The sequence below is a fragment of the Leguminivora glycinivorella genome, chromosome 25 (genome assembly GCF_023078275.1).
Source record: "Leguminivora glycinivorella isolate SPB_JAAS2020 chromosome 25, LegGlyc_1.1, whole genome shotgun sequence".
NCBI classification, from domain to species: Eukaryota; Metazoa; Arthropoda; class Insecta; order Lepidoptera; family Tortricidae; genus Leguminivora; species Leguminivora glycinivorella.
Genome location: NC_062995.1, coordinates 9,387,587 through 9,411,224, shown reverse-complemented (window position 1 = coordinate 9,411,224; position 23,638 = coordinate 9,387,587). Strand labels below are relative to the sequence as shown.

The 23,638-nt window shown below is 37.5% G+C and overlaps 1 protein-coding gene across 1 annotated transcript; it reads right to left on the bottom strand.

Moving 5' to 3' along the window:
* Nucleotides 1–8,804: 8,804 nt before the first annotated feature.
* Nucleotides 8,805–15,766, bottom strand: LOC125239453. The gene is made up of 4 exons (XM_048147062.1): nucleotides 15,637–15,766; nucleotides 13,381–13,457; nucleotides 10,903–11,166; nucleotides 8,805–9,379 (listed from the first exon to the last, which is right to left on the bottom strand). The coding sequence occupies exons 1-4, from the start codon at nucleotides 15,740–15,742 to the stop codon at nucleotides 9,071–9,073; spliced, it is 756 nt and encodes a 251-aa protein (XP_048003019.1). The 5' UTR covers nucleotides 15,743–15,766; the 3' UTR covers nucleotides 8,805–9,070.
* Between the last annotated feature and the right edge of the window lie 7,872 nt (nucleotides 15,767–23,638).

The following is a 23,638-nucleotide window of genomic DNA, read 5'->3' as shown; positions in this document are numbered from 1 at the left end:
AATAATTTGAAATGCATAACTTTCACCTGTTTGCCATAATTATTACGTAAACTACTAAATGAGATTGGAGTTCACTTAGGTTTAGCGTCACACGTCAGTATGACACAACCTCTTCTCGCGGCCCCGTGGCAAAAACTGTCAAATAGCGAGCGTCTTCTTTCATTCACACTCTCTATCGCCTATATGTGCGTTAGTCAACTAAACAGGCTTCCTTTGTGTGAGTAACTTTTTTTAAGAAATTGGTCGGTTTGCCTATAAAATGCGTATTTGCAAATGCGGCGGTAATGGACGTCGATTTCGATACCCGCGTTGATAGCCGCCGTTACCTTACATCAATGGATATAAATATCCGATATTTATCATTTGTTTATAAATATTGCAATACAAAAATGGTTTTAAAAAATGTAACATTGTTAAAAATATAGTTTTTTTGTATTTGTTACCATTATTTGTTTTTTGTTTTTGTTCTGTGGTAGTTCTTATATTGGAGAAACCAAACGCACCATAGCGGAAAGGGTCAAAGAACATATCGCGGCGGTCAAAAAACGACAAATAAATAAGTCTGCGGTTGCCGAGCATTTGCTAGAGTCAGGACCGAACCACTGGATTGAACTGCATAACCCAAAGTCCTTTCAACTGAACGTCTTTACTATAGCAGGAAAGTACGTGAAGCGATTGAAATCAGGAAACATCGTAATTTCAATCAAAATGAAGGGCAAGGGATTTCATCTTCGTGGAATCCAGTGATTAGCAAGTGTAAACGTGAGAAAACTTCCCGTCTCATACCATCGGATGTCGTGAGTGTTGTATGTAGGCAGAGTGGCAACCCTAGCGTAAAAGTGACTGATGACAATCAAGTGCGGGTAGTTCGAAAAACTCGTACAGCTAGAAGATGTTGATACAACTCCCAGCCAGTCTATCTGTGACCACGGACGTAATGTCATGTTCGAAACGTCGGGTTAAATATAAAACGTAAGTTTTACGCGATTAAGTCCCGTTTTAATTTAATAATATTGTCGTGTTTATTTTTATTGATATTACATAACGATCCTTTTTTGGTGATCATTTCATATTATGTAAATTTAACTCATTTTAATTATATTGATACTATTTTCTATAATTTTTTTGACAATCACAATATATAGATTCTTATAAATTGACTTAAAATGTAATTTGTACTGTAATCATTTTGTGAAATAAATATATCTAATCTAATCTAATCTACCGAGAAATTTCATTATTTTACTTCAGTTAGTTTTTAGACCGTGTGAAATTCTTAACCCATCAGGATTAAGAATTTCACCACCCCCTTTCTTCCCGTGGGTGTCGTAGAAGTCGTGGGATATGGGTTAAATTGTGGCGTAGGCGAGAGGCTGGCAACCTGTCACTGAAATGTCACAATTTGGATTTCTTTCAACCCCTTTTTGCCAAGAGTGGCACTGAAACTTAGTATTTCATGAGCTCTACCTACCCCTTTATGGGATACAGGCGTGATTATATGTATGTATGTATGTATAGTTATTAGTTAGTTTATCCCATATCAGATGCATGAATTATAAGGACGCTCCTGACCTAATCCCGTTAAATCAGGAAAAATCTTAACACCGCGATGTAGGAAATGAGCGTTCAACGTACAGCGACACCTATCGGAAAATTAACTAGTGTGCGGTAGCATAAGTAGTTTTCGAGATATTTAATAATGCGACAGACAGACAAACAGACAGGCAGACAGACGGACGGAGTCGCACCATAAGGATTTCTTTTGTACCTTTTGGTACGGAACCCTAAAAATAGTCTACCGCGAATTTATATTATACTCGTACTACTTTTGCCCGCGGCTTCTCTCGCGTCAGAAAGAGACAAAAAGTAGCCTATGTCACTCTCCATCCCTTCAACTATCTCCACTTAAAAAATCACGTCAATTCGTCGCTCCGTTTTGCCGTGAAAGACGGACAAACAAACAGACACACTTTCCCATTTACAATATTAGTATGGATGTACTCGTACCGCAAAAGTTTGAACTTTGAATTGAATTAATAAACTTGTAGTTTGCTATCAACATCGCTGCAAAGTTGGCTTCGTCTGACTGTTGGAGGCAGAAATAAATTAAATAGTTGGTCTTATTATATCGTCACTACTTTGAAAAAATCTCGTATCTCACACTGCTCCTCAAAGTTAAAACGCAGTAAGTCTATATGCATTGCATGCATACTTATTACATTTTTCTTTTCATTGACAGAAGAAGATACAAGTTTTTTTCAAAGTAGTGACGATATATTTATTAATAACCTGACCTAACCACACAATTAATAGTAAATTACGATACAAGTGCGATAAATAAGAAATGCGAAACGAGTGATAAATTAAAACACGAACGTAGTGTTTGAAATCGACACTAGTTACGAACCTTCCTCCCTTCCTTTCACACTTTTCACACCTTTTCACACTTGTAACGTACAAGGGCATTTTCGCGAGAGAAATCACCAAATATATTTTTTCACCACACCAACTGGTAAAGGTTTACTTTGCTATTCGAAAACAGATAGCAAAATTGCATTTTATCCACAAGAGTGCAAAGTAATTTCATACAAATTTTAACTTCATGTCAAGCTGGCTGGTAGAATTTACCTATAAATGATGATTTTGAATCATAAATATTGAATAGATTAGTGGATTTGATTTAGTTTGATGTTTTATAGTCAGTATTTGGTTTGTGTTGGTGTGGTGAAATAGTTATTTGTTATACAAGGGGGCAAAGTTGTATTTTAACTCCGAGTGTGGAATTGAAAAACGAGCAAGTGAAAGGATTCTATAGTTGAAGAACCCTAAATACCTGCTTCTTGAAGAACCCCATGTCATAGCGCAAGGGGAACACCTCAGAAGGTAGCTCATTCCACAACTTGCATGTTCTGGGCAAAAACGAGCGAGAGGCCCGTTTGTTCTTGGTTTACCACGTGTCTAGAAAGTGAGTGAGAGATTGAATCTTTTTAGTGCATTTATGGTTATTTCATTGCTTGACATAGTTGCGTAATGAGCTCATAAATACCTAACAAATGCGGTAGTATAGCGCTATACGTACTGTAAAAGCAGTTATACAGCAATATTGAACAAAACGTTATGCAAGACTAGTTTAAAAACAGTATTGAAATTACATCGTATGAATAGCACAAGACCCTACTCATAGTGTTGTGTTCCTGTCGGTGAGTAAGGCTGCCAGAGCTCAACGAGGGTGCGGTGTGCTGATGACGGGAGGACTTACGGAACTAACTTGTTCCGTTTATTGTCCTTTGAGTCGTCGGCAACCCGAACCCTCCTTAGAACTTGTACACTCCTTTGTGCTGTGTACTTAACACAGCAAAAGGGAATGTACAAGTTTCTAATGGGGTGGCAACGCGCATGTGACACTGTTTGAGTTGCAGGCGTCCATAGGTTACGGTGACCGCTTTACATCAGGCGGGCCGTATACTTGTTTGCCACCGACGTAATATATAAAAAAAAAAAAAAAACATCGCATGAACACGAATTGGAACTGGAAACTTTCGGAACAGCCCTCGAATGTGCTCGAGTAGTGATGTACCGTTGGGAATGTTCCCAAATTTAACCGCTTTAATATGATTTATTACAGTTAAACTTAGTTTTGAATCTTAATAATTAATATAGAAGGTAAACCAAATCATGGTACTAAAAAACCGGCCAAGAGCGTGTCGGGCCACGCTCAGTGTAGGGTTCCGTAGTTTTAAGTATTTTTCTCAAAAACTCCTGAACCTATCAAGTTCAAAATAATTTTCCTAGGAAGCCCTTATAAAGTTTTACTTTTGTGATTTTTTTCATATTTTTTAAACATATGGTTCAAAAGTTAGAGGGGGGGGACGCACTTTTTTTTCCTTTAAGAGCGATTATTTCCGAAAATATTAATATTATCAAAAAACGATCTTAGTAAACCCGTATTCATTTTTAAATACCTATCCAACAATATATCACATGTTGGGGTTGGAATGAAAAAAAAATATCAGCCCCCACTTTACATGTAGGGGGGGTACCCTAATAAAACATTTTTTCCCATTTTTTATTTTTGCACTTTGTTGGCGTGATTGATATACATATTGGTACCAAATTTCGGCTTTCTAGTGCTACCGGTTACTGAGATTATCCGCGGACGGACGGACGGACGGACGGACGGACAGACAGACATGGCGAAACTATAAGGGTTCCTAGTTGACTACGGAACCCTTATTTATCGTATGGCATTTTATATCTACATGTCACTGCATAACACATTTAAAAATGAAATTTAAAAATGGAACCCTAAAAAGGCATCAAATTGAAAGATTTTTATTTATTTATCGTATGGCATATATTATATTATACGCTCAATGTCAGTGGATTATAATGGAAACTTAAATAAAATAAAAATTTTGCCGTTGCCAGGTACGCTACTGCTTCGTCCGACAAGGTTTTAAAGTCGTCTACTTATATGACTATAATTGAAAGATGTAGGGCCCACTGGCCAATTGACTCAATAAAGTGCGTGCCTTCCTAAACCTTAACGTTAGCGGAATCATCGACGGGCCATGACACTTTAAAATAAGGCTTATTGACCCATAGAAAATTTGAATTCCGCGCTTTTTAACCCCCGACGCAAAAACGAAGGGGTATTATAAGTTTGACGTGTCTGTCTGTCTGTCTGTTTGCGTGTCTGTCTGTGGCATCGTAGCTCCCGAATGGATGAACCGATCTCGATTTAGTTTCTTTTGTTTGAAAGTTGAGTTAGTCGGAAGTGTTCCTAGCCATGTTGTATGAAAATCGGTCCACTATGTCGCGGTCGGGGGTTTTTTCAAAATTTTAATTTAGTGGTTAGGTTATTTTGTGAAAATATTTGCTAAAACTATCGTGTTCGAACTGTTCTTGACATGATACTGATCTGTGAGTACCAAAAATGTCGTTTATGGTTGAGAAAATAACAATTTTGACATTTAAAAATCAGTATCATACATGAATTGCGGCGTAGGCGAGTCAAGACAATTTGGGTTTATTTCAAACCCTTTTTGCCAAGAGTGGCACTGAAACTTAGTAGTTCATGTGTTCTGCCTACCCCTTTATGGGATACAGGCGTGGTTATATGTATGTATGTACGTATCACATAAAACAGATCAAATAACTGAGACTGACCTGTCAGTGTAGGTTTATCACGGTGTGTCAGGGTAGGTGTGTAGTGTAGGTATTTAAGTGTTCTCTTTTTGGGAATGTTTAGGAATATAATTTGTTAATGGGAATGTTCACACTCCCATCCCTACCGCCACGCGCTGGATAACTAAACAAAAGCCTTTCAACTTTGCTATCAATTGAACTAAATCTGATTCAAGCGGTGCAAAGTTTTTAAACCAGCTAGTCGAAAGAGTTAATAATGACATTACAGAGCTATGTCTATAGCTCTCTTGTCATCGACCGTCTAAAACTGTCATGTTCGAGCTGTTCTTGATAATAATAGGCTAGTTTCCTACTAGTCAAATCAGCATCTTTTTAAAAACTGTCAAAACGATTTGCTAATATGGAATTACTATGAAATACTGAGGAGTGACGTCACGGTCAATTCATTTACTTTATATCTTTTTTTTACTTATTAAATAGAAATTATGTTTAAACATAACTACTGTCCACATTTTTCTTCTAATTATGTGGTGCTTTATTTCGTGCACTGCATCATAAGGATTTATTTTAAGTATAGGAAACTAGCCTATACTGATCTGTGAGTATGAAAAGTGACGTTTATGGGTAAAACAATGACGATGTTGGCCATTTTGGCATTTAATAAATCAGTAGATACCTATCATACATGACTGACTGATCAAATAACTAAGATTTGTCTGACTAGGTGTCCTCTTTTTGGGAATGTAGACCGTGATAGGGAATGTTCCCTCACTCAGCAAGTGTATATTTTGGGAATGTAAATAAAGAGTGGGAATGTTCCCTCGTCCATCTCTACCGGATAACTAAACAAAAGCTTTTCAACTTTGCTATCAATTGAACTAAATCTGCTTGAAGCGGTGCAAAGTTGGCACACCGCGGTTTTGTACCAGCTCAGTCGAAAAAGTTGCCCGTTGGCGCTGCTTATCGTGGTAATGACAAGGGTAACTGCACGCTTTGATATGTAATCTGTTTAAAATTGTTATTTATGTGACTGGTACACACCATGTTTTTTTTTTTGTTTTCTGTTAAATTCGACACGCAGCTAGGTTCATCATCAGGAACTCTGTATATCACTTTTTGTTAAAGTTGGAAAAAAAAAAAATTTTTTCGTTTCTATACATAATAAATGGATTCATTAGTGTGAGAGGACCTGTGGGCCGATTTTTGAGTCTCACGCGTTCGAATTCAGAAAATTGTCACTGAAAATAATAGGCAAGTCACCGTTTTCAACCGGTATTTTAGTGACAGTGAGACTCAAATCGGTCCCCTGAATCATAAGTATCATAACATTAAAGTCATTGTCAAGTGATTAGTAGGCCTATGTATTTACAGGGTACGTATCCGAATGGCACAAACGCTCACGAAACAAAACGCTAGTACATATCTATCTCTCTCGCTCTTGCGTATTGGCGCGACAGAGCCAGACTACCTTTCGCGGCGTTTCGTTTTCGGCATTCGGCTACGGCACCAGATATACCTAGGTAAAATTCAGGTAAGAGGTAAATTGAACTTAGTGATTGACTAAAAAATCATATTTTAGAGACAATTTTTTTATTCATAAATTCCTAATAACACAATAATAAGTAGAAAAGCAAAAAATATCCAAAAAATACTTACTTAAATACTCCTGAATTAGAAAGAAGACTTACTGAAGGAGATTTTGGTAGATCCCAATTTATTTACATACGTTTTTTTATACAAAAAGGTAACAAAAAAGTGGGCTACATGTAGATTTGATCGGTAATCAAATTTTTTTTTGGGTATAGATACAAAAATGTGGCTGTCCATCCCCCTGGTTTAAGTACATTCGAGAAAAATAAAAGAACCCCAGGTGCCATAGCCGAATGGCATTTCTGCGACGCGAAACGAAAACGAAACGCCGCGAAAAGTATGGATCTGTCGCGCCAATACGCACGAGCGATAGAGATAGTATCTACGAGCGTTTCGTTTCGTGAGCGTTTGTGCCATTCGGCTACGTGTAAGGGCGCGGCGTGCATATCAAACGATGAAGCTCATACTTGTACACTTGTAAGTGTCCTGCATCGACGCTGCATATATTACACGCTCGCCCGCTTTGCACCTAGCGTCCACTAGGGCCTTACATTTATACCTAGAAGACTAACCCCCTATCTCTATTACCCTACTCCATAATCATCCTTGCGTTATCAAGGCACTTGCCACAGCTCATGGGAGCCTGGGGTCCGCTTTGACAACTAATCCCAAGATTTGGCGTAGGCACTAGTTTTTACGAAAGCGACTGCCATCTGACCTTCCAACCCGAAGGGTAACTAGACCTTACTGGAATTAGTCCGGTTTCCTCACGATGTTTTCCTTCACCGAAAAGCGACTGGCAATCAAAATGACATTTCGCACTTAAGCTCTGAAAAACTCAATACCCAACTCCATATCCCTAATTCTCCTACATCAAGATTTAGAGGCACCTGTCTTGCTAGTAGCAAACAAGTGTACTGACCGTTCTTCAGACGTTGATACATGAATATGAAGATAGTGTCGGGTAGAGTGAGTCCGTTTTCACATTATCCGATCCAATGTCGAAAGGATGTCAATGGAAAAAAATCCAAGATGGCGTCTATAACGTATGAGATATCGGTCCTACTTCCGATATCGGATCGGATAATTGTGAAAAGGCACTGAGGGCGACTTTTTTAAATTATAAATGGGCTTACTCTTGGCCACAGACTAGCCAAAGGCCTACGTGGCCTACGATGGAGTGAGCTCGCCCAGAAGATACCTGTTCACTCTTGATTTGAAGGTTGCCGGGTTATATGAGCTCGGAAATATAGCCGCCGGCAAGGAATTCCACTCCTTGGCAGTGCTCATAAGAAAAGAAGAAGCAAAGCGTTTCGTGCGTTCGTGGAATATCTACCAAGTAAGGATGGAGACCGGCCGTGCGTCTAAGAGTCCGATGGTAGAATGGGGACGGTGGAATAAGAAGGGGGTGGAAGATTAGAAGACTAACCCACCAGCCCGACTACCCAACTCCATATCCCTGACTAATTCTACTACATCGAGATTAGGAGGGACCTGTCTTGCTAGTAGCAAACAAGTGTTAGGACACTCCGGAGTATACTGAACATTCTTCAGACGTTGATATTTACATGAATATGAAGTTGTTGGGCAGGGTGAGGACCTTCCAATCGGTCATGTGGCAGTCGCTTTCGTAAAACTAAAAGGTAACAAATCTTGGGAGATGTCAAAGACTCACATGAGCCGTGGCGAATGCCGGGATAATGCAAGAAGTATGATGATTGATGATAAAATACTTATTAAAGGCGCCATATGTAACATCCATCCTACATCCAATAATAAGTATTAGACGGTCAACCAAATCTTGGCACTAAAAAAAACGGCAAATTTGAAAAATGTAGGGGTCACCGTATCCGTCAGGATGGCGTGAGAGATGTCTGAATAGTCACAAAATTTGCACCAAATAACTGTATTATTGGCAGTTTAGTGAGGTACAGTTCAGGTACAGTTTATTGATATATGTTCCAGAACATAGTTCCCACACGTTGGGGCGATACACGGCTATGCGCGCCAAGCTGACGTCAGAACGGCGTGTCTATGTTACTATCTAATAAATGGTTGAATACTGGTACAGTTTAGTACAGTTTAGGTACAGTTATTTGGTGCAAATTTTGTGACTATTCAGACATCTCTCACGCCATCCTGACGGACACGGGTCACCGGCCAATAAATTGTCTTCATAAAGCGTGTGCCTTCCAAAACCTTAACGTTAGTGGAATCATCACCATCACTTAAAAATTGATTCAAAATATAAGAGCGTCTTAATTCAGTTTAAATTTAGAGCCTTTTTAGTTCCAAGATTTGGTTGATCGTCTATAAAAACGCTTATTTACACTTAGAAGACTGACCCACCATCCCGACTGCCCAACTCCATATCCCTGACTAATTCTACTACATTGAGATTAGGAGGGACCTCTCTTGCCAGTAGTAAACAAGTGTTAGGACACTCCGGAGTGTACTGAACATCCTTCAGACGTTGATACATGAATATGAAGTTAGTATCGGGTGGGGTTAAGACCACTATTTTGTCATAGGAGTTGGTGGCTTGGCAGATGCAGGTGGCACGGTCTAAGGCGGCTGGGACCTCGTCTTCTGTGGCTACCATCTCGCAGGCTCGCACTTCGTTCTTGTCTAAGTCTTTGACCTGGAAACATATGGTTTTAGATTAGAGGACAGTTAAATCAACCAAGGTAAACTACATGTCAACGTCAAGAAGCGGAAGTCTAAGGAAATTCCCATTTAAAAAAATTAGCGGAGGTTTAGGTGACGGGCAGTTTGGTGCAACCGGCCAATTAAAGTCTTGTAGGTGACTTCCTAGCACAACGTATCGGCATTTCGATATTTAGAAATTCCAGCATCCTTAGTACAATTTCTCAAGGGCTTATTTTATGTTTATATTTGTACTCAGTTTCAAAAAGTATTGTAAATTTTCAGATTTCTTTTGTGAAATCAATTTTTTCACATTACTTCTTTTGGTATGGGTACATAATATATTCAAAAAAATATAGTTTTTAAATATTTTTCATTATTTTTTTGTCAAAGTATATATTATTTATAAATTGAAATAGATATCATACACGAAAGAAGAAACGACAAGGCCCACTGGTGGCCGAGCCGGGAATCGAACCCGGGTCTTCAGCTTACGCGGCTAACGTCTTTACCATTAGACCACCCGCCCGCCGCCCCGTCGTATCTTAGATGGCTAGTCGTATATATTATTTTTCAAAAATATTTTGCAAACATGTATGCGTAATTCAGAATTTCTGGAAGTGTCACCGAACTCATCTAAGGTGTAAAATAGTATAGTTATTTTCCCACTATTTTATATAGAAAGCACGGTTTTTTCCAGTCAAAGGAAGTAGTAAAAGTAAATCCGATGTACTTGGGGTATGTTTAGGAAACTCAACGATAGAGGGCGTGAAAAACAATTATATGCCGTACTGCAAGTTGTTCGCTAGATGTCACTGTTACCCCCGCAAACTGGGTAGGTAATGACTTGTTGTCGTAAAATGTATAAGTATTTTTCATGTCCAAAATTTTCGCTAGATGTCGCTGCACCACCCGCAAACTAGCAAACGGCATTCTACGGTTAATTATATGCAATTAAATGGTAAAAAAAATTATTATCATCTTTTTTGGAAAATAAATCCGTGTAGAAATACTTATTTGTGACTGGTTGATGGATGATTACATGAAACTTAATTAAAGATCTCGCCATATTAAATACGTGGCGTTCCATGTTTAAAGGGTCCACATCCTTTATGTGATATAAAGAACCTTTAGGCATGGAAAGTCACATGAAAAGTTGTCGTAACTTAATAATAGATGGCGCTGCATTCGACAATCTCGACTGATAACTCTATACCATACTATTCAATATACTAAAAAATATGCTATTTCTACTCAGAATTACTAGCTTTTTCAATCCTAGTAGTTAAAAAAATTGTCCCATACGATTTTTCTTATTTTGTTACCATTTCCGTACATGTTGTATAGGGTAACAAAAGAGGAAAGTAACAAAAATGTATGGAAATTCTGGGACACTTTTTGTCTCAAAGTGAGATTGAAAGTACTCGTGATTCTGAGTACAATTGACCTAAAATTCCCTAAAACAATAATTTTTTTTTTTGGCAAAAAAAGAAATGATCGTTGAATATTTTCACATACTGTAATAGGGTAAGTCGCAGCCGCAATCGCAGCATTCGCAGCATTCGCAGCATTCGCAGCATTCGCAGCATTCGCAGCATTCGCAGCATTCGCAGCATTCGCAGCATTCGCAGCATTCGCAGCAACTTCCTCCTTGCAACGGCATTGGAACAGCGCAGATTGCAAAATCGTCGGCTGTCCGAGTTCTATCCGGCGAGGTTCCGGAGCCGGATTCGAATCCGGCGGCCAGCTGTACACCACTTTCCAGTCGGCTTGGATCGTACTCTGGAATATTATTACGAAATATATAGAAACTAGTTTTTGCCCGCGGCTTTTTTTTTTTTTAATTTATTTAACAAATAAGTACATTATATTTTTCACATTTATGTTTCTCGCCAAACTGTCTTGCAGTTTGTTGGTGAGATAGCGCTCATTTTTAACATTTATATATATAGTATACTTTGCTCACGTTTAATTCGAAAATTATGGAATGCTTCATACTAGAGATGGGCCGAATATAGACTTTGCCGAATACGAATATTCGGCCGAACATTCGGTGCAGCTCTTACCGAACCGAACATTCGGCCGAATATTCGGCTACGCCATGTTTTAAAAGCGGATGTTCATTAAAACTATTAAATGATTGATAATGGTTAAATATGTTACTACAACCTATGTTTTTATGATTTAGTAGATAACTAAAACCTCGTTAATAGTATTTTATGCAACTGGTGGTTAAAAGAGGTCAAAAAAGGTGAGTGGCGTGGGTATTGTGGGTAACAATTTGAGGCGAAGCCGAAAATTGTTAATAAAGACGCCACGAGCATTTTTTGACTCAGTTAAACACCGTTGCATACAATACTTTTTCTACGACCAAGCACTTATTTTGAAAGAAAATTATAAATCAACAAATACCTACTTTCAGTCATCTTAGTTATCTAGTGGACCGCCTACCATTTTGAATATGCAGTTTGAGTGCAAACATGAAAATAAAACTGTCTATGGTATGGTTCTTTGAAGCCTGGCCACTAAGACGAATCGAGCCGAGTTGAATCGAGTTCTCATACATTTGAATGCGATTCGACGCGTCGCCAATGAACGCAGCAGAAAACGAAGGAGTCTCGACTCTGCGAATTGGTTTGTTAAGTTGGTAGCAATGTATTTACTGAACTGTAACAGCTATATCGTGCTACTGCTACTAAATGTTTTCAGGGTATAGACTAGATAGACTTGTCCTGACATCTTTTATGTAGGGGTTTAAAGTACTATGCACGACCTTGTAACTCACGAATAACAGTACGGGAGTAGAAAAAAGTGTTAAAACCGCTCTGAACTCTTCTCAACTCTTAAACTAAGGTTTTTTAACTTTTTTACAAAACAATTGTATTTATATTTTGACGCGTAGGTTTCTCTCTTTTTAGCAGTTCCTTAAAAAGCTACTAAGATAGGAGCGTACGTATTATCAATGGAATACGTAAGATTTTCATTAGTTATTTACTTTGTTTATTCGGTAAATATTCGGCAATGCAACCGAATTATTCGGCCGAATACGAACATTGAAAAACTTGCCGAATATGCCGAATGCCGAATATTTACCGAATATTCGGCCCATCTCTACTCCATACAAACTCCCACCCCCCATGTTAGGGAAGTGGGGGGTTAGGAAGTGACACAAAGTAGCCTATGTCACTCTCCATCCCTTCAATTATCTCTACTTCAATAACCTAACCGCAAAATTAAAATTTTGAAAAAACCCCCGACTGCGACATAGTAGACCGATTTTCATGAAACATGTCTAAGAACACTCCCGACTACCTCAGCTTTTAGAAAAAAAAAAAACTATATCTAAATTGGTTCATCCGTTCGGGAGCTACGATGCCACAAACAGACACACACACAGACAGACAGACAAACAGATAAACAGACAGACAGACAGACAGACAGACAGACAGACAGACAGACAAACAGACATGTCAAACTTATAACACCCCGTCGTTTTTGCGTCGGGGGTTAAAATAGTATTTTATGCAACTGGCGTTTAAGTGAGGTCAAAAAAGACGAGTGGCGTAAGTAACAATTTGAGGCGAAGCCGAAAATTGTTAATAAAGACGCCACGAGTATTTTTTGACTCAGTTAAACACCGTTGCATACAATACTTTTTCTACGACCATGCACTTACTTTTTAATAGTTTTCTAGAATAACTTTCGTGAAATTCGCACTATTTTCTGTATTTTGACTTGTCGGCCTCCCCTCTGTTCCTGCACTCACCCTGTCGCTCGCACTCCCCCCGCCGCCGCCAGCCCCCGGCGCCCCGTGCCCCCGCTATATCCCTTAAAGGCTTCCTAACAATTCTTTAAGAGCAATATCGTATGCGTGGGTGCGCGGGGCGCCGGGCGGGGGCGGGCATCTTTTATGTAGGGTTTTAACGATCTATGCACGACACTGTAAATGACGAATAACAACACGGGAGTAGAAAAAAGATTTTAAATAATACTTACGGTTCGGTTGAGGCCGTTCTGGTAGATGTTATTCACATTTGCAGGGAAAGGCACGGGAGGACCGAACGGGTTCATCTCTGAAAAATAATAACCATTTTTAAGAACGATGCACAAAATTGGTCTTTGACATCATAGAGTATATTACTAGACTAGCTTTTACCCGCGGCTTCGCTCGCATTAGAAAGAGACAAAATGTAGCCTATGTCACTCTCCATCCCTTTAACTATCTTCACCTAAAAAATAAAAAACCGGCCAAGTGCGAGTCGGACTCGCCCACCGAGGGTCCCGTACAAACTTTCTTTCAAACTACCTAGTTAAAATAATCTCATGTTTTCATATAACGCTAATGACTTGACTAGAAGACAAAAGTATAGGTACTAATGAGCATTATTGTGTATAGCGCCATCTCTTCGTGAATTCGCTAACTAATTTGCGTGACCTGTATACTATGTTGGTTTTTCAGGGATAATTTTTTATGATGTTAACCGATTTAAACAGTTTTTTCTTTATTGGAAAGAAGACGGTTTACGTAACATCTCGTATTAATTTGAAGTACGATATACATTCGCAAGGGTGGGTAATTTGAAAGTAAAAAATATGAAAAGTTTTTTGTGAATTAAAAAAAAAGTTTCCAAGATACAAACACGATTATATTTTTCCTGTAATATTTAGCATAAAACCAATGTTTCCTAAAATTTTCATAATTTTTAGTCGGTAAACTTCGGAGATAAGGGGGGGGGGAACGGTATTTTTTTTTACATTTTCCTTCAAAATTCTTTTTTTTTTCCACAACAAAAAAATTATAAAAAATAGTTTATTTACGTTCAATTTGCGCTCTTTCTAACGATATCCTACTTGATCTAGTAACTTGAAATTTACAGTTTGCCCCCCTTTCATTTTGGCCATTTTCTACAATTAAAATTCATAAATTAAAAAAAATTATACTTTCTATTTGTAGAGGTTTACAATGTTTATAACTATTCCAAATTTCAAATTGATAGCATTAGTAGTTCTCGAGATATTTAGGAATGTGACAGACGGACAGACAGACGGACAGAGTCGCACCATAAGGGTTCCTGTTTGTACCTTTTTGGTACGGAACCCTAATTACGTCAATTCGTCGCTCCGTTTTGCCGTGAAAGACGGACAAACAAACAGACACACACACTTTCCCATTTATAATATTAGTATGGAAGTATGGATAAAGCAAGTGGACTCTTTAAACATGGAACGCCACATTTTTATGACGGGATTTTTAAATAGGTTTGATGTTATCATTCATCAACCAAAATTCGCAATGACTTTCTCGTCATTTCAGTTACATCCCTTTCCTTAATACTCAAAAAGTTTGTACATATACCTACTCTGTCAAACAAGTCTGTCAGTAAATAAGAACAAAGAAAACTATATGCATCCTTTTCTTTAGGGTGCTAAAGAAAAGGATACCTATAGTTTTCTTTGTTCTTATTTACTGACAGACTTGCTTGACAGAGTATTCCACGTAAGCAAATTTTAATTGATCCTATTTTGTTACCCACATTTAGTAATATAAGTCGACTTTCGTAAGATATATACCGGATAACTGTTATGATTAAGAAAATATATATACTTGAGAACCTTAATGACCAAATAAAACTTACTAAAATCTCAATACATGAAATAAATCTTAACAACAAAAAAGGAACAAAAATTTTTTTTCCGTAATTTTATGTACAAACTTATCGAGAACTGCTGAATAATTGGCACGAAACTGTCAGACTGGAAAAAGAGGGCCTTTGCCCAGCAGTGGGACATATCAGGCTCGCAATAATAATAAAAGAATTAGACCTGATTTAGACGGCGTGCGAACTCGCATGCGATTTTAGTTACAATGCGGGCTGTTGAGGGTACATACAATTTTGCACAGCCATCAAATACCGCAATGTAATAAAACTCGTATGCGAGTTCTCGTACCGTCTAAATGGGCCCTTAAGAATATCATCTTGACAACGCCTTTATTACCTTAGACTTACAAGACAATTAAACACAAATTTGCAAACTCTTTTAACATCACTATATATATATCAAGGAGTTTTTTTCTTCCCTGTTAGGAGGGAGCAAAACGGCACTTTTGCTGGTGAACTCCGAACGTAGGTTAACTTGCACAGTCATCGATTTTTTTTTTACAAAATTATCAAAATAATAATTTCCCCTACATTAAAAACTTAATATTTTGATTATTTGAGTATTTATTAATACAATTATGTATATTCTTACCTGATTTTTTTAAATAAAATTTGGTGCACGACACTCGTTCAATCGTATTAAAACACGAAAGACAGATTTGACTTAGAAAACATAAGAAGGTAGTTTTTTTAATCATTCTTCTACCCTCTTTTCTGTTGGACTGTTTGAGAAATATTTATAAACACTATTTTTAAACGTGATTTAAAAAAAAGCCCTTATTTGATAAAATGTTATTAAAAAGTAGAGTTTTCGCTAGTTTTGATGTTTTTTATCTGTAAGTACCTACAGCCAGCCTGGCAAAAAAATAGAAAATAATAGGGGCGCTACCGTCTATGTAATAAAGCGCTTTGTGTGTGGCAACTATTTTGACATTTCTCTATGAGAAAAATGTTGCTATGATAAAATAAAAAAAATTGTTCCATTTCTAGTCTTTTTTGCCAAGCTTACATATACACATTAAATTAATATGATATTGTGTTTACTTGTTTCAGATACAAACAATAAACAAAAATACGGAGAGAAATAATGAGGTATGTACTTTATTGAAAAGTATTTTTTTAAAATAAACATAGTGTCATTTTCTGCCGAGAATATTTGAGACAGCTAAATAGTCGCTGACATCGATTTACCAAAAAATAAATGTAATAAGTACGTAATAAAACTGGCCATCTGTTGGTTTCTCTTTTAAAATTTTATATAACTCAAAAAAACAAAAAAATATAGTAAAACCAAAGTCATATTGGGACCGTGCGCGACGACACGCCACGTGACAGGTGACCATTATGGACAATATTGTCGCCGCTGTTAAGCGAGAAGTAAGTAAAAATTGTGAAAAAATTAATGAAATCTTGTGTTATTTTACTATATTAGACAATTTTGGACGACGGTGGTTACAACATTATCGCCAATAACATTAAAATTGTTGTTTTCAGTGAGAAATTAACAAACTGGTGACTAAAACGGGGTTTCGTGCCATCGCTCACGAAATCATTTTCCAACATAAGACGATGAATAAAGACAAGAAATTGGTGCTAGCTGGGCATTTTCTAGAGATTGAAGATTTTTTTACACCATTTGTACCTATGTGCAATAAAATATAAATAAATCATTGGCTTTTGAAATAGTTGATCAGTTCACTGCTATCCTGTCATTTTCATAGGCTAACTATAGGTATTATATAAGTATCATTGCAGGGTACAGGGTTTATTGTAAAATAAAAACAAACTAGCTATAATAACGTTTAATTATAATATACATTACATAAACTTGTTTCATTTACTTGAAAATATTGGAGGTTTACCAGATATCACATCAAATACAATCATGAATGCGATGAAATAAGTTCTCAGGAATTTTATTTAAAATGTGATAAGCCTTCAGTGGATGGACTGCTTCTGCTTCTATTGTTCTCGTGCTCCTTCTTCCCATTGAAACCTCGATATTTACGCATTTTCGTCAATCCGTTTCGATTTGTGAACAGGAGCACAGATGAGGAAACAAATAAAATTATTTCCGAACATAACTGGGATTGGCTTCCACGTCGGCTTTTCTACCTCCAATAAAATTTGCACTATAAATTCACCGTAAATTCAATTCAATACTTGTATCAAATGATTACGCACTTTAAGTAAAACTTTAGAGATTGGACGACACTTTTCTTCTTACGGCAACTATTCACTTAAACGGTGGTTTCGTTTCCACCACGGTCTTGGAAATAGCTAGAATTTAGTCGCTACTTTTCTTGGAGTTATTACAATTCGCCATAACAAATTTTACTGGGCCCGTATTAAATTTATCTCAAAAACGACATGAAAATGTTTACTGCAATATGGATTTGACAGCGCAAGTCAGCGACTAAGATGTCAATTTTGGCCGTAGTGAGCGCTGTGATCGTTTTAGCTACCCCCTCCACCCGCTTTGCACCCTGCCAATAAAGAAACATATTCTAACATTTTTTTCACTACGATAAAAATTTGTATATATACATAAAGAAATTCGTATGCCAAATTGTTATCGCGCCTGTAACGTTTAATAACTTTTTAATTTGTGACAGACCATAAACTACTTTTTTTTACTGGCAAAGGCCGGCAACAGACAGTCTTAAATTTCATAATCTTAAAAAATCATAATCTTATGAAATCAGATCGAGTGCACGGATTCCCATACAATTCCGCAACTGTCCACACACAGTCTTATTTTTTAAGATTATGATTTTTTCAAATTGATCTGACAGATTGCGAATAATTTGAATTTTAAGAATGTGTGTGGCAAGGCAGTCAATCTTATTTTATAAGATTATGATTTTTTAAGATTATGAAAATTAAGACTGTCTGTTGCCGGCCAAAGCTGATGTTGCTTGTCCATTTTTAAGACATTATTTATTTCTGTACGGTACTATTATTATTAAATGTTTAAACTGAGGGTAGGTTGAGACATATAAAGCGTATTATGTCCCTACATGTTACATTCCTTAGCGTCACCGGTAATCGAATGCCTTAAGGTTATTTAAATGAAAATTCCCCGCGACCTACCCTCAGTTCAAACAAATAATTTGCGATGTCATTTACAATAGGGAACCCTGTGGGAGACGGTTCTTCCGCCGTTTTTACGCGTGTATTCAATTTGTTTGATACATTCCGTATGTAGTTTTTTTTATGATATTGCAGGCAAGATCAGAAGAATGACATTTTTAATGATATGAGGAAAAAAAACAAAGGGGTAACTCCATTATAAGCTGAATTAATATAATAATGGGAAATATTTCTAGAATAAAAAAGTACCTACTTATTTTTCCTATACCTGCGTAACTAACTAAAAACCGGCCAAGTGCGAGTCGGGCTCGCGCACAAAGGGTTCCGTAGCAGCAAACCAAAATTACAGTTAAATCAACCTATCTCAAAAACTATAAGAGATACTTTGATCAAACCAAAAATCGTTGAAAGAGTTAATTAGCATGCATCACCTCTATTTTTTTTAGAATTTTATACCCCGTAGTTATAAAAATAGAGGGGGGGGGACATACTTTTTACGACTTTGAGAGCTGATATCTCAAAAACCGTTCACTTTAAGAAAAATGTTTTTTAGAAAACTTTATATCATTTTAAAAGACCTTTCCATTGATACCCCACACGGGTATGTACATCGAAAAAAAAATTTTCATCCCTCAGTTACATGTATGGGGGGCCCCACCCCCAATTCTTTTTTTTACTATTTAGTGTCATAATTTTGTAGCGGTTCATACAACACATATTCCCATCAAATTTCATCACTGTAGTACTTATAGTTTCCGAGTAAATCGGCTGTGACAGACGGACAGACGGACAGACGGACAGACGGACAGACGGACATGACGAAACTATAAGGGTTCCGTTTTTGCCATTTTGGCTACGGAACCCTAAAAATGTAATCTAAACGACCGGTCTGGCTCAGTCGGTAGTGTAGTGACCCGCCTGCTGAGCCGCGGTCCTGGGTTCGAATCCCGCTAAGGGCATTTATTTATGTGATGAGTACAGATATTTTGTTCCTGAGTCATGGATGTTTTCTATGTATATAAGTATTTATTTATCTATTTAAGCACTTATTTATCTATTTAAGTATGTATATTGTCGCTTAGCACCCATAGTACAAGCTTTGCTTAGTTTGGGGCTAAGTTGATCTGTGTAAGGTGTCCCCAATATTTATTAAAAATTAAAAAAAAAAACATTTTTTTACAAAATAATAGTTAGGTACCTACCTACTCCTAGTAACTGACAAAATTATAAATAGTATAAGCAAGGACGATATAATATGGGACAGACAAGCCCATACAAAAAAGCGTACCCCTGAAATGTAGTGTTGTAGTAGTGCCATATAATAGTACAATATCTGGGCGACCGAGCTTCGCTCGGTTCTATTTTAATATATCACGTCTTTAGATAAAAAAAAACTCTTACAAATACAAAAACAAAAAAAAAACAAGAAACAAAAACTTAATTTCTGGCCGGGATTCGAAACCCTGACACCTACGATCTATCTGCGTACATTAGACCGACCTCGTACGACTGAGTTAAGCGGAATCGATGCGCGCGCGGCGAAATTAACGACCATATTTTACGTTTACTAACGTGAAAGAAAAACTCATGAAAACTCGAAAATTCGCGTTTTCCGGGATCTCAGGCTACGCTAGATCGATTTTTCACCCCCCGAAAACCCCCACATAACAAATTTCAGCGAAATCGTTAGAGCGGTTTCCGGGATCGTCGGTATATACAAATAAATAAATAAATATACAAGAATTGCTCGTTTAAAAGTATAAGATTACGATACAAGTGCGTAGAAAAGGAAGTTTGAAATAGGAATACGCCAAGGAAACCATGAGTTGTAAGTGCATTTCAAGCCCTTAAGGTTCGAGTAAGGTACAGCGGGGCAAATCTCGACTGGGGGACAAATGTAACTGATCCATTTTTTCCATTATTACACTATGATGTTGAGTTCTACATGTATCCACTGAACACGCCTACCATATTCCGTGCTTGTAGAAAAGTGGCCCGCCGAGTTTCTTGCCGGTCCCATAGTGGATACCCCCCTCCAACTGAGGGGGGACTGAAATCTTCTCGAGGCTGAGGCGTAGGGTTAGAGCCGGCGTAGTTTTATTTGACGTTCATAAGCGCATTGTAATATGCCTACTTGGAAAATAAATATTTCATTTCATTTCATATATTGGACACTCCATTGCAAACATTGTAAAACATGGAAAAAATGGACCAGTTACATTTGTCCCCCAGTCGAGATTTTCCCCGCTGTACCTTATCCAGAATGCCGTAACCGCCATAGACAACAATAGTTATTTGTTATACAAGGGGGCAAAGTTGTATTTTAACGCCGAGTGTGGAATTGAAAAACGAACAAGTGAAAGGATTCTATAGTTGAACCACGAGCGAAGCGAGTGGTTCGAGAATAGAATCCTGAACTTGCGAGTTTTTTAACACACGAGAAGTAAAATACATTTACACCCGAGTGTAACACAAAACTTTTTCCCTCACTATAGCGAGGAAACTACAACGCAAAAAATGCGTTTATCACTGCTTCCAGTAGTCCCACAGGTGGTAAATCATCTTTATTACTAGATTCACCTACTTTTATCAATTTTAAAACAGTTAATTTGACTTTATTCAAGGTCAAATTACTTTACCCACTAGTGGATAAAATGCGTTTTTACCCGCTGGTATTAAAGGACAAAACACGTGTTTCCGAGCTAGTGAGGGGAAAAATATATTTCGTAGAAGCTAGAAAACATTACATTTGTGTTAGAAATCTATTAGACAACACCCAAGAGACGTGAAACGGAGGGACGATCCCTCCAATATCTAGCCAACCTAGGCTTGTGCCGTTTCGTTCGTTGATCGGAGCGCTCAGGCCCCGTAGCCGAATGGCATTTCTCCGACGCCAAACGAAAGCGATACGCCGCTGGCTCTGTCGCGCCAATACGCAAGCGCGATAGAGATAGATATCTACTAGCGCTTCGTTTCGTGAGCGTTTCGTGAGCGATTGTGCCATTCGGCTAGCCACCCTGATCTCGTTCAATCGCTCCCACGAACTAGTTCGCTCTTTTAGGTCTTTTGCTCATTTAGTTCAGCCAGACCAGCGACCACTGCGGTCGGAAAGATCAGAACGAATGGGACCGAATAGTGTCAAAATGATACGAATCACATACGAATATTCCACAGATAGTAACATTCCGGGCCGAAAGGTTGTAAGTAACCGGTTGCTCTGCTAAGTAGCTCTCGCTCTCGGTCGGCGCAGTCACACATTCGTTCTCGATCCAACCGCTCGCCGATCCTATACTGAACTAAATGAGCAAAGACCGATTCTCAGACCACGGAAAGATTCAGTTCATTTCGGTCATTGATGGGATTTTATTCCTAACAGTTCATAGTTCGTGAACGACACAAGCCTAAGCCAACCTTACAATCCCTTACGCTTCGCAAGCGTATCGTAGTTTCTTAACCCCCGACTAGTGATGTGCCGCCGAGAAATTACGCAGTGACGGTAATTCTCATTGGTGAAAATTACCGTAAATTACCGAGAATTCTCGGTAAATTACCCTTACCATATTCAGTTAAGATTGAAATTTACTAACATATTTCATGTCTTGTAAATATTTGATTAATTTATATGTTATTGTTAAGCATACTAATGTCAAGGTGTGGTAAATTAGTATAATTATATTAACAATATTGTGCAAATGTTTTTATTTTTTTCTATTCATATTTATAAGGTACAATGAAAGACAGTCAAGTAGGTTTCTAGATATATTTATTTCTTTATGTTGGAACATTTATGAAGAAATTTACAAAAATCAACAATAATAAAAACATGTCTAAACATTTGAAATTCAGCAATATAATCATCTGACTTAATATTAAAAAATAAAACATCTTATGATTAATCATCTTACAATAAAATACAATCTACGATGGGGTTTATATTAAAAAAAAAGGAACAACAAGTTGTATAAGTGTATTTACTTCCAAAAATTTAGCATAAATACATATAAATTACTATCAAAAAATGACATATGTATATTAAATAATCAATGACATATATACCTGCCTAAATGCTGGCATTATTTAACTTCTTTGATGATGATCTAACATTTTGTTTGTCTAGTCAACCTCGTCAAACACTGATAAGAAATCGAAGGAAGAGTCTGATAGGTCGTCTTCGGAATCATTTCTGGAAAAATCGATTTCAAGCCTTTCTTCCATAGAGGTGTTAGTTCTCTGTTGTTGGTCTGTTCGGTGAAGTAATTTCCAGTTGTGTGAAATATAGCATATTTTCATACATCTTTCAGTCAGCAACTTGTTTCTTTTCTTGGTATGAATATTAGCGAATGTGGAGAACGATCGCTCCACAGACGCTGAAGTTGTCGGCACTGATAAAATCTTTAGTGCTACATTTCCCAACGAACAGTTTGGATATAGTGATTGCCACCATGCAACAGGCTCAATCGACTGGGCTGTAAGCCACACGAATTCTTTTTCGAAAATACCATTCCGACTTTTATAATCTGATACTTCTTGAAGAATTGATTGTGCATCCCACTCAGCAATATTCATTATTATGGAACAGCCATCAAGGTACTCTTCAGATGTTAAATGTATCCCTTGGTTTTTTGGGTTTAAAATAACTGCAGCCAAGTGGATGGGCTTCAAACAATTTTGCTTTCTGTCTTGAAATTTTTGAAGAATACTGGCATAATGCTCTTCAGTGAATATTTCTTTAGCCACATCACTAATTAGAGAGTTCTCAACGTCTTGTAAAGCTTGAGGCACTAGATGAATAGTGCAAGCATCTCCTTCAAGCCTGAAAATCCAGTTTACAATGGGCTTGAAAAGTTTGATTTGTTTTTCAACAATACGCCATGTGTTTTCTTCCAACAATTCGCTCTTGAATTTTTGAAATTCCCTGTTACTTTCATTGATTGCCATTGTTTGTAAAATCTCTTTCGATTTCATGAAATTTTCAAGACAATGTGAGTAGCTTCCCCATCTCGTTTTCACAGGCAACACCAAAGTTACGTTCAAACATTTATCACTCGCGATTTTTTTGAATTCTGCACAAAGCAAATTCGATTTTAACACGCATTTCACGATATCAACTACCATCGTAAACACTTCGTGTACTTCGGGAATTTTCAATACATCTGCTATAAGCAAATTCAATGTATGTGCAAGACATCCAACCCATGTGGTCTTTTCATATTTATCCATTAGAAGTTTGCCGCACTTTTTCATATTCGCTGCATTGTCAGAGATAATCCCGAGGAACTTTTCGCTGCCAATATCCTCCATAACTTCTGATATTTTTTCAGCTAAATACTCTCCCGTGTGTCTATTTGTCTCGGCGTCAATAGATGTGTGAAAAAATGGTCTGGGAGTATATATCATGATATTAATTATCGAATCTTTCCTGATGTTTGACCATCCATCTGCCGCTAAATGCAAAACCTTCGATTGCTCAATTTTCTTTGAGATCACGTTTTTCATTTCCG